General features: G+C 42.0%; 1 protein-coding gene across 2 annotated transcripts in view; it reads right to left on the bottom strand.

Moving 5' to 3' along the window:
* Window positions 1-3,754: 3,754 nt before the first annotated feature.
* LOC106089255 (synaptic vesicle glycoprotein 2C) overlaps window positions 3,755-14,842 on the bottom strand; it is a 63,999-nt gene continuing 52,911 nt past the window's right edge. Inside the window, exons 7-10 of one of the 2 annotated variants that reach the window (XM_059362536.1) lie at window positions 4,365-4,479; window positions 4,140-4,299; window positions 3,948-4,075; window positions 3,755-3,882 (exon numbers count right to left, since the gene is read on the bottom strand). In XM_059362536.1, coding sequence (XP_059218519.1) covers window positions 3,833-3,882; window positions 3,948-4,075; window positions 4,140-4,299; window positions 4,365-4,479 — 453 coding nt within the window. In that variant the 3' untranslated portion in view covers window positions 3,755-3,832. Of the gene's footprint in view, window positions 3,883-3,947; window positions 4,076-4,139; window positions 4,300-4,364; window positions 4,480-10,926; window positions 11,068-11,123; window positions 11,252-11,312; window positions 11,473-11,533; window positions 11,652-14,842 lie in introns of those variants that run through there. The other variant, XM_059362535.1, reaches the window with a different exon arrangement.

Below are 14,842 nucleotides of genomic sequence, written 5' to 3'. Positions count from 1 at the left end.
AAAAAAGAATCTGTTCAAAATTTCAGCTCAATATCTCTATTGTTAAAGACTGTAACGTGATTTTAACAGACAGACGGACGGACATGTCCAGATCGTCTTATATTTTGACGCTGATCAAGAATATATATACTTTATAGGGTCTGAAGTGGATATTTCGATGTGTTGCAAACGGAATGACAAAATGATTATACCCCCATCCTTCGGTTAGAGCGATAGCAAGATATTGTCCGGTTCAGACCACAATTAAATTATATGTTGTAGACCTGTGTAAAATGTCAGCCAACTCGAAAAAAATTGCGCCCTTTGGGGGCTCAAGAAGAAAAATAGAGAGATTGAAATATATAGGAGCTGTAACAGGCTATAGACAGATTCAGACCATAATAAAAACGTATGTTGATGGTCATGAGATGATCCGTCTTACAAAATTTCAGGCAAATTTCAGGATAGGAATTGCGCTCTCTAGAAGCTCAAGAAGTCAAGTCCCCAGATCGGTTTATATGACAGCTATATCAGGTTATGGGCCGATTTGAACCATACTTGGCACAGTTGTTGGATCATAACGAAATACTTCGTGCAAAATTTCATTCAAATCGGATAAGAATTGTGCCCTCTAGTGGCTCAAGAAGTCAAGATTTATATGGCAGTTATATTGGGAGGCCAATGTAGTGCAGAGGTTAGTGTGTCCGCCTATGACGCTGAACGCCTGGGTTCAAAACCTGGCGAAACTTTCAGAAAAAATTTTCAGCGGTGGTTTTCCCCCTCTATGCCATGTAGAATTTCCCTCCAAAGAGGTGTCGCACTGCAGCACGCCGTTCGGAATCGTCTATAAAAAGAGATCCCTTATCATGAGCTTAAAACTTAAATCGGACTGCACGCATTGATATGTGAGAAGTTTTCCCCTGTTCCTTAGTGGAATGTTCATGGGCAAAATTTGCAATTTGCAATATCAGATTATAGACCGATTTCAACCATCTTGGCACAGTTGTTGGCTATCATACCAAAACTCGTCGTGCAAAATTTCATTCCAAACGGATAAGAATTGCGCCCTTTAGTGGGTCAAGAAGTCAAGACCCAATATCGGTTTATATGGTAGCTATATCAAAACATGGACCGATATGGCCCATTTGGACCAACTGACCTACACTAATAAGAAGAATTTGTGCAAAATTTCAAGCCCTTAGCTTTACTCCTTCGAAAGTTAGCGTGCTTTCGACAGACAGACGGTCGGAAGGACGGATGGACAGATAGACGGACATGGCTAGATCGTCATAAAATGTCACAACGATCAAGAATATATATACTTTATGGGGTCTCAGACGAATATTTAGAGTAGTTTCAAACAGATTGATGAAATTAGTATACCCCATCCTATGGTGAAGGGTATAAAAATGAGGAAGTGATGGATAAACCAGAGGGATGCACAGTTCGTCACCGATTCAGATTCTAACAGCGACATTGTCAATGAAACAGTCATCGCAACCGAATCGAGAGATGAGTATAGCGGGATGACGGCCGAAGTGAGCGATGGCTTTGCTTAGCTCACAAACAGACCGAGATAGCGATCCGGCGCACGACGAAGGAGACAGAGTGTGTGACAGGGAGTGTGTACCGGGAGCGCAATTGGGCGGAAGCGCAGGATGCTGGAAGGGATAGAACTGACATTCCAGGCACTTCGGAAGCCGGAAAACCAGAGAACCAGATCTTCCGAAGATCCGCTTTCAATTTTGTAGGGCCGAGGTGACCAACTTTGAAGGCTAACCAATAGGCCCCGGAATTTGGAATTTGGAAAAAGGAGAAGGTGGCACCAAGAATCAGAAATCTAAATCAACCCCCAATGTTCAAATATGGCAAACTTATTTCCACATAATTTTTTTTATATTCCACTTTCCATTTTTCTTCCATTAAGTACAAAAACAAGTAAAAGCGGGCTAAGTTCGGCCGGGCCGAATCTTATTTACCCTCCACCATAGATCGCATTTGTCGTGTGCTTTTCTCAATAAGAAAATAATTGCTATAATATTGGAGCTATATCAATTTATGGTCCGATTCGGACCATAATTGACTTCAATGTTGGAGACCATAGTAAAAGTTATGGTGTAAAATTTCAACCAATTCGAGTAAGAATTGCGCTCTATAGGGTCTTAAAAAGTAAACTAGGGAGATCGGTTAATATGGGAGCTGTATCAGGTTATGAACCGAATTAAACCATACTTAGCACAGTTGTTGCCCCCATCCTATGGTAAACCGACTGCTGCCTAGTTTACCATTTTTATACCCTCCTCAATAGGATGGGGGTATACGAATTTCGTCATTCTGTTTGTAACACCTCGAAATATGCGTCTAAGACCTCATAAAGTATATAAATTATTGATCGTCGTGACATTTTAAGTCGAACTAGTCCGTCCGTCCGTCTGTCTATCAGTCGAGAGCACGCTAACTTTTGAAGGAGTAAAGCTAGCCGCTTGAAATTTTGCACAAATACTTCTTATGAGTGCAGGTCGGTTGAGATTGTAAATGGGCCAAATCGGTCAATGTTTTGATAAGCTGCCATATAAACCGATCTTGGGTCTTGACTTCTTGAGCCTCTAGAGGATGTAATTCTCGTTCGATTTGAAATTTGAAATTTTGCACTTGGTGCTTTGCTATCACTTCCAAGAACTATGCTAAGTATGGTTCAAATCGGTCAATAACCAGATATAGCTGCCATTTAAACCGATCTTGGGTCTTGACATCTTGAGCTTTTAGAAGGCGCAATTCTTATCCGATTTGGCGGTAATTTGCACGTAGTGATTTGGTATCACTTAAGTATGATTCAAATCGGTTCATAATCTAGTATAGCTGTCATATAAACCGATCTTCGATCTGATTCAAATCGGTTCATAATCTGGTATAGCTGTCATATAAACCGATCTTCGATCTGGACTTCTTGAGCCGCTAGAGGGCGCAATTCTCATCCGATTTAGCTAAAATTTTGCATGAGTTGATTTGTTATGACTTTCAATAACTGTGCTAAGTATGGTGCAAATCGGTACATAACCTGATATAGCTGCCATATAAACCGATCTTCGATCTGATTCAAATCGGTTCATAATCTGGTATAGCTGTCATATAAACCGATCTTCGATCTGGACTTCTTGAGCCGCTAGAGGGCGCAATTCTCATCCGATTTAGCTAAAATTTTGCATGAGTTGATTTGTTATGACTTTCAATAACTGTGCTAAGTATGGTGCAAATCGGTACATAACCTGATATAGCTGCCATATAAACCGATCTGGGATCTTGACTTCTTGAGCCTCTAGAGGGCGTAATTCTCATCCGATTTGGAAGAAATTTTGTTCTACGGAAGAAAATTTGTACAACGGCTTTTCTCATGACCTTTAACAAACGTGTCCAATATGGTCTGGATCGATCAATAGCTTATAGGCCATATAAACAGTTCTCCCGATTTTGCTTCTTGAGCCCCTACAAGGCGAAATTCTTATCCGAATGGACTAAAATAATACTCAATGACTTCTACAATGCTCAGCATTCAATTCATTTATGGTCCGAATCGGACTATAACTTGATATAGCTCTAATAGCATAACAGTTCTTATTCAATATTCAAATGCGATCCATGGTGGAGGGTATATAAGATTCGGCCCGGTCAAACTTAGCAAGCTCTTACGTGTTGTTATTAAAACAGCAATCTAGTTTTTTTCTTAAAAAAATCATTATTTCATTACATCTAGTTGATAGGATATTTAACGTAAAGTTACATGTTAGGAGTAATATTTACAGTCAGCTCATTATTCAATTTAAGTAAAAATTTCAGTTAAATTTAAGTATTTAAGTCATTTAAAAGTTGTACTTTTTGGCAAAAAACAGGATAAAAGACCAGCAACTGAAAATAGGCAAGAGAATTAAAGAAAATCGAATTTATGTCTATTTGCATCAATCTCAACTTACGAATTAAAGCGGACCCCACCATTATGAATGGCGGTATACATCCGATCTCCACCAATATGGGGAACATCAAATTTCCTGATAAGGCACCCAACCGGCCAAGCATCATACAAGTTGCCAATATCATTGTTCTGCAAAGATAAACAGATTTTATCACTGACACTGTATTGCAATGAAAACCTATCAAAAACTTACCTTAATGTGGTGGGGAACGAACAAATCACCATACTTAGCAAAGACGATGTCGATATCAAACTGACATTTATGAAAAGTGTGGAAATAATTAAGGTGGTTAGCCCACTATTGGACCAATATAGACTTAATCCCAAGAATCCTGATATTAAAAGGCCATAAGCTAAAAAAGAAAGATAGAAATTTAAGTTATACAGAACAATAGACAAAATGATTCTTTCGTCATACTTAGTAAACGCTTATTGCCCACGACACGAACTATTAGGTCGGCAAAACAGAATCCCACTAAACCCGCAAGGGATACGATGATGTTGTTGAAATATGTATCAACAGAAACATGAGGCTGCGGAAGAGAACGAAAAGAGAAGCAGAATGTTAATAAAGTAATTTATGAAGAAGGTTTCCAAACTTAACAATATATTATAATCTTCTTTATTCTTTCAACGATAAAAGTGAGTGGAGCGGACGTTTTATAATTTTGCTCCGCAAGTATATTCTCTACCTTGTAATATGTAGTTATTTTCAGAAAAAATAGAATAATGATAGCTGCAAGGATAGCTGCGATAGTGTTATCTGTAAAGCGGTTAATGATCGGAGTCCTTTTTCTAGTGGAGTGGCAGATCTAGTCCCCGGTAGTAGGCTTAGAATAGACTCCACAGACCCGCTGGCAAACCAATCAAACCAATACGCTCTTTAAGAGGTTGGAATAATAAAAGGCGCATAGAACTCAGGTTATTGAAAGGCGTGGTGCAAACGATCCTAAAACTCTCACCGATAGGAAGAGGGGCTACCTTAATCGGGCTCGGAGAGTCGCTGCAAGGGCTACCCCGAAAGGCTATATGTCTAGATTCGGACACGGCACATCCGACGTCTAGATTCGGACACGGCACGGCATCCCATGCCCAAAAGATCTGAGACGAACAACAGTAACATGGGTCCAAAAACCTCGCTAAAGACAGCTTGGTGATGGTAGTTGTGGACAAGGGAGAAGAATAGGACTGCATACCTCTGAACAATTGGAGTGGGATAGTCAATAAACTGTCATCTGTTTACTTCGATTTTCTTGGGGAATTACCTGGGCCTCCTCTACTCTGCGACGATATAGGTTGGTATCGAGGTCGATACAAACTAATTGTTTTCGCGGGATCAACGTTCAATCGAAATGTATCGTTGCGCCCTAAAAGAGATAGGTGCGATCTGGCCAGGCGCAGCACTGGATTTAGTCAAGAAGGAAGATATTCCTTCTCGACTAATGTACATCCTAGGAAACCAAGGATTCCTCATATCCGAAACCATTTTTGGGAGACTATGGGAATGTAACCATAATCTTTCAACCATCGGATAGAAGATTGGTAGATTAGATGAGGCTCATGGCGACCGGGGACTTAGTAGTAGTCGTACTAAACTTCGGCTGTCAGACTTCAGACCTCAGTAAGTCTGAAAGAGATGTATCCTACGGATTCAGAAAGATGAGACTGAAGGTGTATAGAAGCGGTGGGTTTGGAGAATCAGTAGATGACTCAGCAGTTTTTGCTGAACACTTGCCTGAGGAACTATCGACCATATCTCTAAAGTCAGGCGGATCGCAGGAGACTGGAAATCCCACTTCCACGATCGAAACAGGAGGGTTAGACTTCCAAACAGGATCCGACAACCCCTGTGTGGGTGGAATTGGGCTCAAGGGGTGCGCCAGCGGGAAAGAAAGGAACTCAAAAAAGTTTCTCCACAGGAGTAGCTAGTGAAGCGTCTATGGAAGAATAGTCCACACCGCAAGAGTCCAATGTCCTGAGAAAGAGTGTTTCCAGTGCTTTCTCAACTTCCCCTGGATGCCTAAGAAAACTCATCATGACAAAGTCGAACGAATCTTATGAGGATGAACTCGATCGCGATCGAAACAGGAGGGTAAGACGTCGAGACGGGACCCGACAAGCCCTGTATGGGTGGGTCATCCGATGGGATTGGGCTCAAGGTGTGCGCCAGCAGGGAAAGGAAGGAACTCAAAAGGTTCTTCCACAGGAGCAGTTAGTGAAGCATCTATGGAAGAATAGTCCACACCGCAAGTGTCCAGAGTCCTGAGAAAGAGTGTTCCGGATGCTTTCTCAACTGGCCCTGAATGCGAAAGGAAACTCATCATGACAAAGGTGAACGAATCTTGTGAGAATGAACTCCTGACGGACTCAGAACACGAGGCTAACGCAACAGTGGTGGAAATTCTGAATCCTGACTATCGTCCGATTTCTGTAGATATATCTCCACCAATGTAAAGTCGCTTCGGCGGCACTAAAGGTCCTTCTGATAGCAGGAGGATTTGATGTGATTCCTATTAAGGAACTATGGGTGTGCGGAGGGATGGTTCGTGTACTAAGAATTCCTATATTTAAACTACTCAAGGGTACAGAGTGGGAGGCAGAGTCTGTATTCTTGTAAAGATTAGTCCAAATGATTTTCTTCTTTCGTCGCTAAGCACTGAAAAATCAATAGAAGTCAGCCTTGAATTTTGAATTCAAGTCTCATTAATGGCTGGTTTCCCTATATATGGCACACGATTCAGAGATGCTGCCTTCAAGACTAAAGTTGCTGGTTGGGAAAAGGAGAGAAAAAAGGGTGAACTGCTTATCGAATATATTATAAGTTGCGATCTGGCGATTTGTTATAAAGGGGATAAACTGACCTTTATAGGCGGGAACAGGCAGGAGGTACTAGATATTACCTTTAAATCAGAAGTGTTGTCTGGGGAGTGTTGGAGGACCAAAGCTTCTCTGATCATCGTTATATTAGTTTCAGAAATACTGCAAAAGTTGTTCGAGGATAAAAGGCTTATTGGGATAAATTTCAACATATATTCTGCACTACTATCCCTTCTAGACTAAAAAAGAAAGTGAAACCTGGGGAGGACATAGACATAATGGCCAAGCGAATCACGAGGACCGCCATGGTGGATCCCAGAACTTGTTGGTCTGAGGAGAAAACTCTTTAACAGGGCGCAAGTAAATAGGGCACCACACGATTGGGATGTCTATAAGGTTGAGCTAAGAAAGTACAAGGGCGAGTTGAAAAAGGCTCAGAACAAATTCTGGGTGGAGTCCTGTAGCTCCGTTGAGGATACATATGAGGCCTCCAAACTAAGGAAGATCCTATACTCGAAACCTATTACGGTGGTATATATTAAGAAGTCAGAGAATGTATGGATAGTGCCAGATGTGGAAACACTAGAACTACTCGTTAATTCCTGTGAAACTCTGCAGCGGACAACGTGTCGCCAGAAGAGATTGTCTCTGATATGAATTTCTCTGTGGTTATTGGAGAAATTGTGTCTGAGTCGAAAAACCTTTGGGCGATAAATGGACTCCTTTTAATCGCCAGGCCCTGCTGCTGTATAACAGGTTGAATTACAAGCTATGTAGGACAGACTGGCTCCTTAGAGTGATATACTCTGCTCTGAGGGACGTAAATGTAATTTTCATCCCAAAAGCAGGAAGATGTTCGTTCTATTAGTCTGTCATCCTTTATGCTGAAGACTCTAGAGAGTTTGATAGAAACATATCTTAGGGCAAGGATCCCTGGAGATAACCCATCTCGGCAACATCATGCATATAGTAAGGGCTAGTCGTTGATACAAGGAATATACAATCGTAGCATTTTTTGACATTGAAGGTGCTTTCAATAATGTAAAACCGACGTCATCCATGAAGGATTTGGAGCTTCTAGGCATCAACTCTACCGTCAGAAAATTTATTAATAATTTATTTACTAAAAGATGCATGACGGCAGGAACTGTAAATTATATTATTATATCTGGAAGAAAAAGATGTATAAGGTAAGATGTATTGCGGTCAGCAGAAATTTTCTTGGAGATATACATCAGGAAGCTCTACTTGCGACAGCGAAGTGGGCTGCCGAAAGAGGCTTAAATCCGTGCAAAACAGAAGTACTTCTTTTAAGCAGGAGATAAAAGTTACCTACAATGCCACCTGTCTTCTTGGGATGAGAGAATTTTTCACTTACTGAAAGTGCAAAATACCTGGGTGTTTTGCTGGACAAGTAATTTAACTTCAAACCCAACATTTTGGAAAGGAATAGAAAGGCCACTGTTGCCCTATACACCTGCATAAAAGTTATTGGCAAAAGTTGGGGGTTTAAACTGAGTGTGATGCACTGGGTATATACTGGAGTTATCAGACCGATAATACTATATAGTGTATAGTTCTATACTGTTCAATACTCAACCGGATCCATAGCATGATGCACTAAATTAAATGCTAAAACTAATGCCTCTGGACATTGTGGCTAGACAAATTGCTGCGACCACTGCTGTGAGGCTAAGGGATCTTTCTCTTTGGTCATGCGGCGCCTACGGGTACCGTCTTATCCTTGATACAATATCAGACAGTGTGGATTACACATTGCCTGAGCTACTTTTTGATAAAAAGCACTGTTATTCCTGGTAGAACCCATTGGAACTACAATATCCCTGGTAATAGAAGTTACATAGACTTCTAAAGATATGGTTCCTAACTCGATGGGGTGTACTCTGAAGAACTAGGACTGGTCATATCAAGTTGATTTCCCGACTACTGCAGTGAGTCAGTGCGTATCAGGCGGTGATCCTTGCAATTAAAGAAGTGTTGGAATGACTATAGTATCATAAATAACTTCTCAGACTACCAGGTAGCCATTAAAACTCTGGAGAAAGTATTTCTGCATTCAAAAACCGCCTTCGACTGTCACAGTTCTTTCAACGAGATGGCTGAACAGTTCAAAATTCAATTCAGAGATTTCCCAGGGAATTATAGAGCGGACGAGCATGGGAGACTAAGAAATACCTTACACACATAGGAGAACTGGAATCTGTGGGTATGCCTCTAGTGACATGTAAGCTAAGTTTTCAGGACCAGGCCCGAAGGACAACGAATGATAGATGGTCACAAAGAGGGGGCTGTAAGCATTCCAAACCTATGTGGCCTAACTTAGACAGAAGTCTCAGTCATTGTGTCCGTCATGACAGGTCACTGTCTGGTCGGAAAACATGGTGACAAACTGAAGGTTGCCTGTAACGACTGAAGGAAAATGGTCCTATGGAACATCTGTTGTGTGTGCGTCCCATACTGGCGGTCAGATAGTGTTCCTGTTTAGGTTCCCTTATTTTGGAGAACTTGTTGGATTTGGTGGATGTGAATATTCGCAAGTTACTGGGCCTTTTAAAGCTATCTGGATGGGATAACGGTATGAACTAGAAAGTATCTTCCTTCTCCTGTTCCTGTGGTATCACAATGAACGAAACGTCTAAGTGAGTCTGTTGGCTGACTGCCACTTTAACCCAAACTTACCATATGAACATTCCATTAAGGAAGAGGGGAAAATGTCGGCGACATTTGTGAGGTACTCTACCATTTGGTATGACAGCCATGTAAAACTTGCTCAACAAAATGGTGTCGCACTGCGGCACGCTTTTCGGACTCGGCTATAAAAAGGAGGGCCCTTATCATTGAGCTTAAATTTGAAACGGACAGCACTCTTTGATATGTGAGAAGTTTGTCCCTGTTCTTATATGTCTTAATTATCGACAACCCTTTATTACTCCTTGAGACCATACAAAGCGCAATCAATATTTGATTTGATTGTTACAAAATAATTTCAATACAAACAAGGGTACATTTTTAGCGGAATCCATGGTTCTGAGTACCCAAGATTCGGCCAAGCCGAACTTAGCACGTTTTTAATTGGTCCAGATCGGACCATATTTGGATTCATATAGACCGATCTCTCAGATTCATATAGACCGATCTCTAGATTTAAGGTCTTGGGCCCACAAAAGCCGCATTTATTGTCTGATTTTGCTAACATTTGGGACAGTGAGTTGTGTTAAGCCGCTCGACATCTTCCTGCAGTTGGCCTAGATCGGTTCAGATTTGGATATAGACCGATCTCTCAATTTAAGGTCTTGTGTCCGTAAAAGGCGCATTTATTGTCCGATGTCCTTCATCAATTTGGCCCAGATCGGTCCAGATCGGTCCAGATCTCTCAGATCTAGACCGATCTCTCGATTTAAGGTTTTGGGCTTTTATAAGAAGCATTTATTGTCCGATGTCGGAACTTGGAATAGTGAGTTGTTGTAGTCCCCTCGACATCTTTCTGCAATTTGGCTTAGATCGGGCATTTGATGTCCGATTACGCCGAAATTTGGGACAGAGAGTTGTGTTAGGTCAGTCGACATCCTTCTTCAAATTGGCACCGATTGGTCCAGATTTGGTTATAGCTGCCATATAGACCGATCTCTCGATTTAAGGATTTGGGTCGATAAAAGCCGAATTTTTTGTTCGTTGTCGCCGAAATTTGGGACAGTGACTTATGTTAGGCTTTTCGACCTCCGTGTCGTATATGGTTCAGATCGGTCTATATTTGGATATAACTACCAAAAAGAACAATATTTTGTTCTACAAAATTGAACAATGACTTGCACTTTTTAGACCACTCAGTGTTCGTGCTGAATTTGGTCCAAATCGGACCATACATTGATATAGCCGCTATGGGGGCACAAATTATGCATTTTACCCCGGATTATGACGAAAGATGTTTACATATATACCCGAGGTGGTGGGTATTTGAAGTTCAGCTCGGCTGAACTGAACGCCTTTTTAGTTGTTTTCAATGATCTGATTAGTTTTTATTCATTTCATACATTGTAAGAGAAGGCTTAGAGGAACCAGCCTGTTTAGGGATAATAAATGAGGAAATTAATTTCAGTAATTAAGACAATTTAAAGTTTTTTTTTCTTCTTTTATTCTTCATTAATCTATAAATATTAATTTGATCTACTAATGTATAAAGCTGCTAAGTACTTATAAATATACTGTACATTTTAATATTCAGGTTCTACGAATTAACTAAAAATCGGTCTTTTTGGGTAAAATACAGGATAAGGCACTGGCAACTGAAAGAAGTCAATATTAAGTATGAAATTTGAAAATTAAATTTATTTAAACTTACAGATCAAAACTGCACCGACCATAACAAATGGTGGCACACAACCTACTTCCACTAAAATGGGGAACATTAAATTTCCCGATAAAGCACCAAGGCGACCCAACATCATGGCAATGGCAACAATCATAGTTCTGTGAATATGACGAAAAATTTTTTATTATAAAATGACTTCAGCTAGCAAAGTCTTCTTACCTCATGGTGGTGGGGAATAAGCCAACAACCATGCCCAATAGTGATGAAGTTGATATGCTACACACGGTTATGAATAAGGAGGATATTATTAAGGTTTCAAGGCCACTGGTTGCCCAATATAAGCCAAAACCCAAACATCCGGACAATAACAGACCATATGCTAAAATTGTAAAAAAAAATTAAGTATTTTTTCCTTGTTTTGCACTTTATTAGATTTATACTTAATAGACGATTATTGCCCAATGCTCGTATAATTAAACCTGCAAAGCAGTAACCAACCAAACTGGAAGTGGCTACAATGATGTTATTCAAATACATATCAACTGATATATTTCGATTCTGAAAGAAATGCAAAGAAAATTACACAGATATTTCAATGGTTATATTAATTGCGTAGATGTACATACACCAAGTCCTTCAGGGAATTTTGTCATGAATGTGTGCCAATTATTTTCGCGAAGATTTGGAAGGAAAGTGGTATTTGCATATAACTTTTGTAACTGAAACTTATCACGTTGTTTCCAGTAGGATGTAAATACATGAACCTCTTATTGTTTTATACACATTAGCTTTGTAGTTCCGTTCATACCAGCACGAAATATTGGTCTAAGATCTTATAACATAACAGTCTAAGTCGATCTAGCGGTATATATATGTCCGCCCTCCTGTTGAGAGCGAACAGAATATATCCTCTCCAAGTTTTGGACAGATACTTTTAATGGTGTACGACGGTTGGAATTGTAAATGGGTCATATAATGGGTGATGGCCAATTCTTAAGGCGCTAGGGGTACAATTAGTTTCTTAAGGCTCTAGGGGTACAATTACACAGTACCCAGCGAATAGGTTGACTGTGTGTCTTACAGTAAAATAAAGTCCCAAAAGGGGATTGGGGTTCTCAGTCGAAGTCTTTTTAGAATTCTTCATAGAATATCCATCGGAGAAGAAGGTTAGGTTAGGTTGAAAAGACGATGCAGATATTAATCCGCCCCATGCCACTATGGACATACACCTAAGCCAGTAATCGGCTTGTTGTGCGCTCTAAAAACTATAAAGTAACATCTAAAAAGAAAATTTTAAGTTAGAAATTCCGCGCTACTTACAAAATCCTTAATTGTTTTCAATACCACTCCCCTAAGTTGGTTCATGTCTGGTATTGTGTCTCCACCTAAGTACCGGTATCTGTTGGACGCGAATGCCGGGCAATGATAAAGGAAATACTCCAACATCTCATCATCTTCCCCGCATGCCCTACACATGCTATCACTTGCCGCACCGATTTTGCATAAATGAGCTCGTAGTCCTATGTATCCCGTTATGATACCAATAGCTATACTGACCTCCTTCTTGCTTCCTTTCAGTAATAGCATCGTCTTCTCACGATCTGGATTCCCCCCCATAGGATTTTCGCCGTCCTACCGACTGTTTCGCTGTTCCACAATGTTGCATGCGCATTCGGCGCTCACTTCCTTATCTCGGACTGCGTCGACCCGAAAGGCTTAGGGTTAACCAAGTTTATTGACGGCAGTCCTCTGGTCTTCACCGCCAAATCGTCTGCCCTTTCATTTCCCCTTACTCCGTTATGGCCCGTCACCCATACAATGCGGATTTTGTCATCCTCAGAGAAGGCATTAATCTCCTTCTTACACTGCAAGACTGTTCGTGATCTTACAGTCCTGGTTGTTATTGCCCCTATGGAAATTTTACGGTCGGTAACGATGTTCACACTCGACGTCCTCGCGTTAATACCACACCACCTCACGCATTCCGTGATCGCCCGGATCTACGCCTGCAGGGCCGTATTATGGTCAGGTAGTCTAAAAAAGATCTCAGTCCCTGGGTTCTCAATATAAACCCCTAGGCACACTCTGTCCTCTAGCTTTGATCCAAACGTGTAACATGATCTTCCAGATGGCAATACTAGGGTTCCGTCAATCCGAGGCTGTGCCGATGTCAGCAGTGCGTTGCACTCGACTTCAAGGTTAATCTCAGGTATCCGATCGGATACCGATTTGTCTAAGGTTTTGCATGAGGTGTTTTGTTATGATTTCCAACAACTGTACCAAATATGGTTCAAATCGGTTCATAATATGGTTTGGCTGCCATATAAACCGATCAAGGATGTTGGATTCTTGAGCCTCTAGAGAGCGCAGTTATAAAACGATTAGACTGAAATTTTAAACACTGACTTTTACTATGGTCTCCAACATTTATATATATTCTTGATCGTCTCGATATTCTGAGTTGATCTAGCAATGTCCGTCCGCCCGTCCGTGATTTCCAAGATGATTTATTGGATGATATTGAGACCAGTACTGGCCTATTGAGCACTGGTGTGATGGAATGCCGTAGGGAAGAGGACGCGTGCGAGGGAATTCGAGAAGGTCCAGAGACTAGCCTGAGCCGGGATCACGGGGGACTGAGATCCGCACCGCAGCCAGGTCTGGAGGCGATGCTGGATATGCAGCCCATTGGGGCTTATATTTAGAACGGCGCCGTCAGGGTCGCGCTTAGGCAGAGGAAGCTCGGCATGCTGCAGGAGGATGGTTGCGGCCACAGTTCGATTCTGGCCGCATTCAATTCGATTCTCCGGCTACCTGTGATCAATGTCGACTGGAGTGAGGGCATTCGCTATGCGATTTCCTAAGTGTTACGAATGGAGGGCGATTGGTGTACTTGAGGAGCATGAGTCCTGGATCTACACAGATGGCTCGAAGATGGAGTCAGGGACTGGATTGGGGGTCTACTCTGATGCACTTAATATCAGTATGTCTCTGAGTCTGCCGGACGAGTGTACGGTCTTTCAGGCAGAGGTCTGTGCCATTGCAGTGGCCGCAAGAGAAATTCTGGTAAGGGGCTTACCGCCCTTGAAACTCAGAACTTATGTGGACAGTATGGCGGCGCTCAAGGCCTTAGGGTCGACGTTGGTGAGGTCGAGATGCGTGGCCTATTGTTTGGAATCCCTGGATAGGCTTCGGGCCCACGATGTGACGCTGACATGTGTTCCTGGATATGAGGGGAAATGAGAAGGCGTACGAGTTCGCCAGGAGGGGTTCGTCTGCGCCGGACGGACCAGCCACCGGTCTTGCATATGTGCTATTTGTCGAGCTACTGAACGCAGAAGAAGGGATGGCCAGGGCGGCGTCGGTGGCGAGGTGGAACTCGGTGGATGGTTGCCGGACTGCGAAGGCGCTATAGCCAGTCATCGACCAGAGGAGGACGAGGGTGCTCCTGGCGTTCGATAAGAGGTCGATGAATACCTTGACAGGGGTCATAACCGGACATTGTGCCATAGGCCGCACGGCGGCGCATGGGGATACCTCACAATGACTTCTGTAGGAGTTGCCTCGATGAGGATGAAGAGGAGATTATTGAGCACTTGCTGTGTTCCTGTCCGGGTCTGCAGAGACGTAGGATCTCCTTTCTGAGGAGCCGTTTCTTCTGTGATCTGGGTGAACTTGCGAACGCACTCTGGTATGTCTTCTGAAGTTTGTTGAGGGAATAGGATGGTTCCGATGGGGGGTGGCATTGG

This window comes from Stomoxys calcitrans, chromosome 2 (assembly GCF_963082655.1).
Source record: "Stomoxys calcitrans chromosome 2, idStoCalc2.1, whole genome shotgun sequence".
Lineage (NCBI taxonomy): Eukaryota > Metazoa > Arthropoda > Insecta > Diptera > Muscidae > Stomoxys > Stomoxys calcitrans.
The sequence above is the reverse complement of the archived record's forward strand: the minus strand, read 5'-3'. Positions and strand labels throughout refer to the sequence as shown.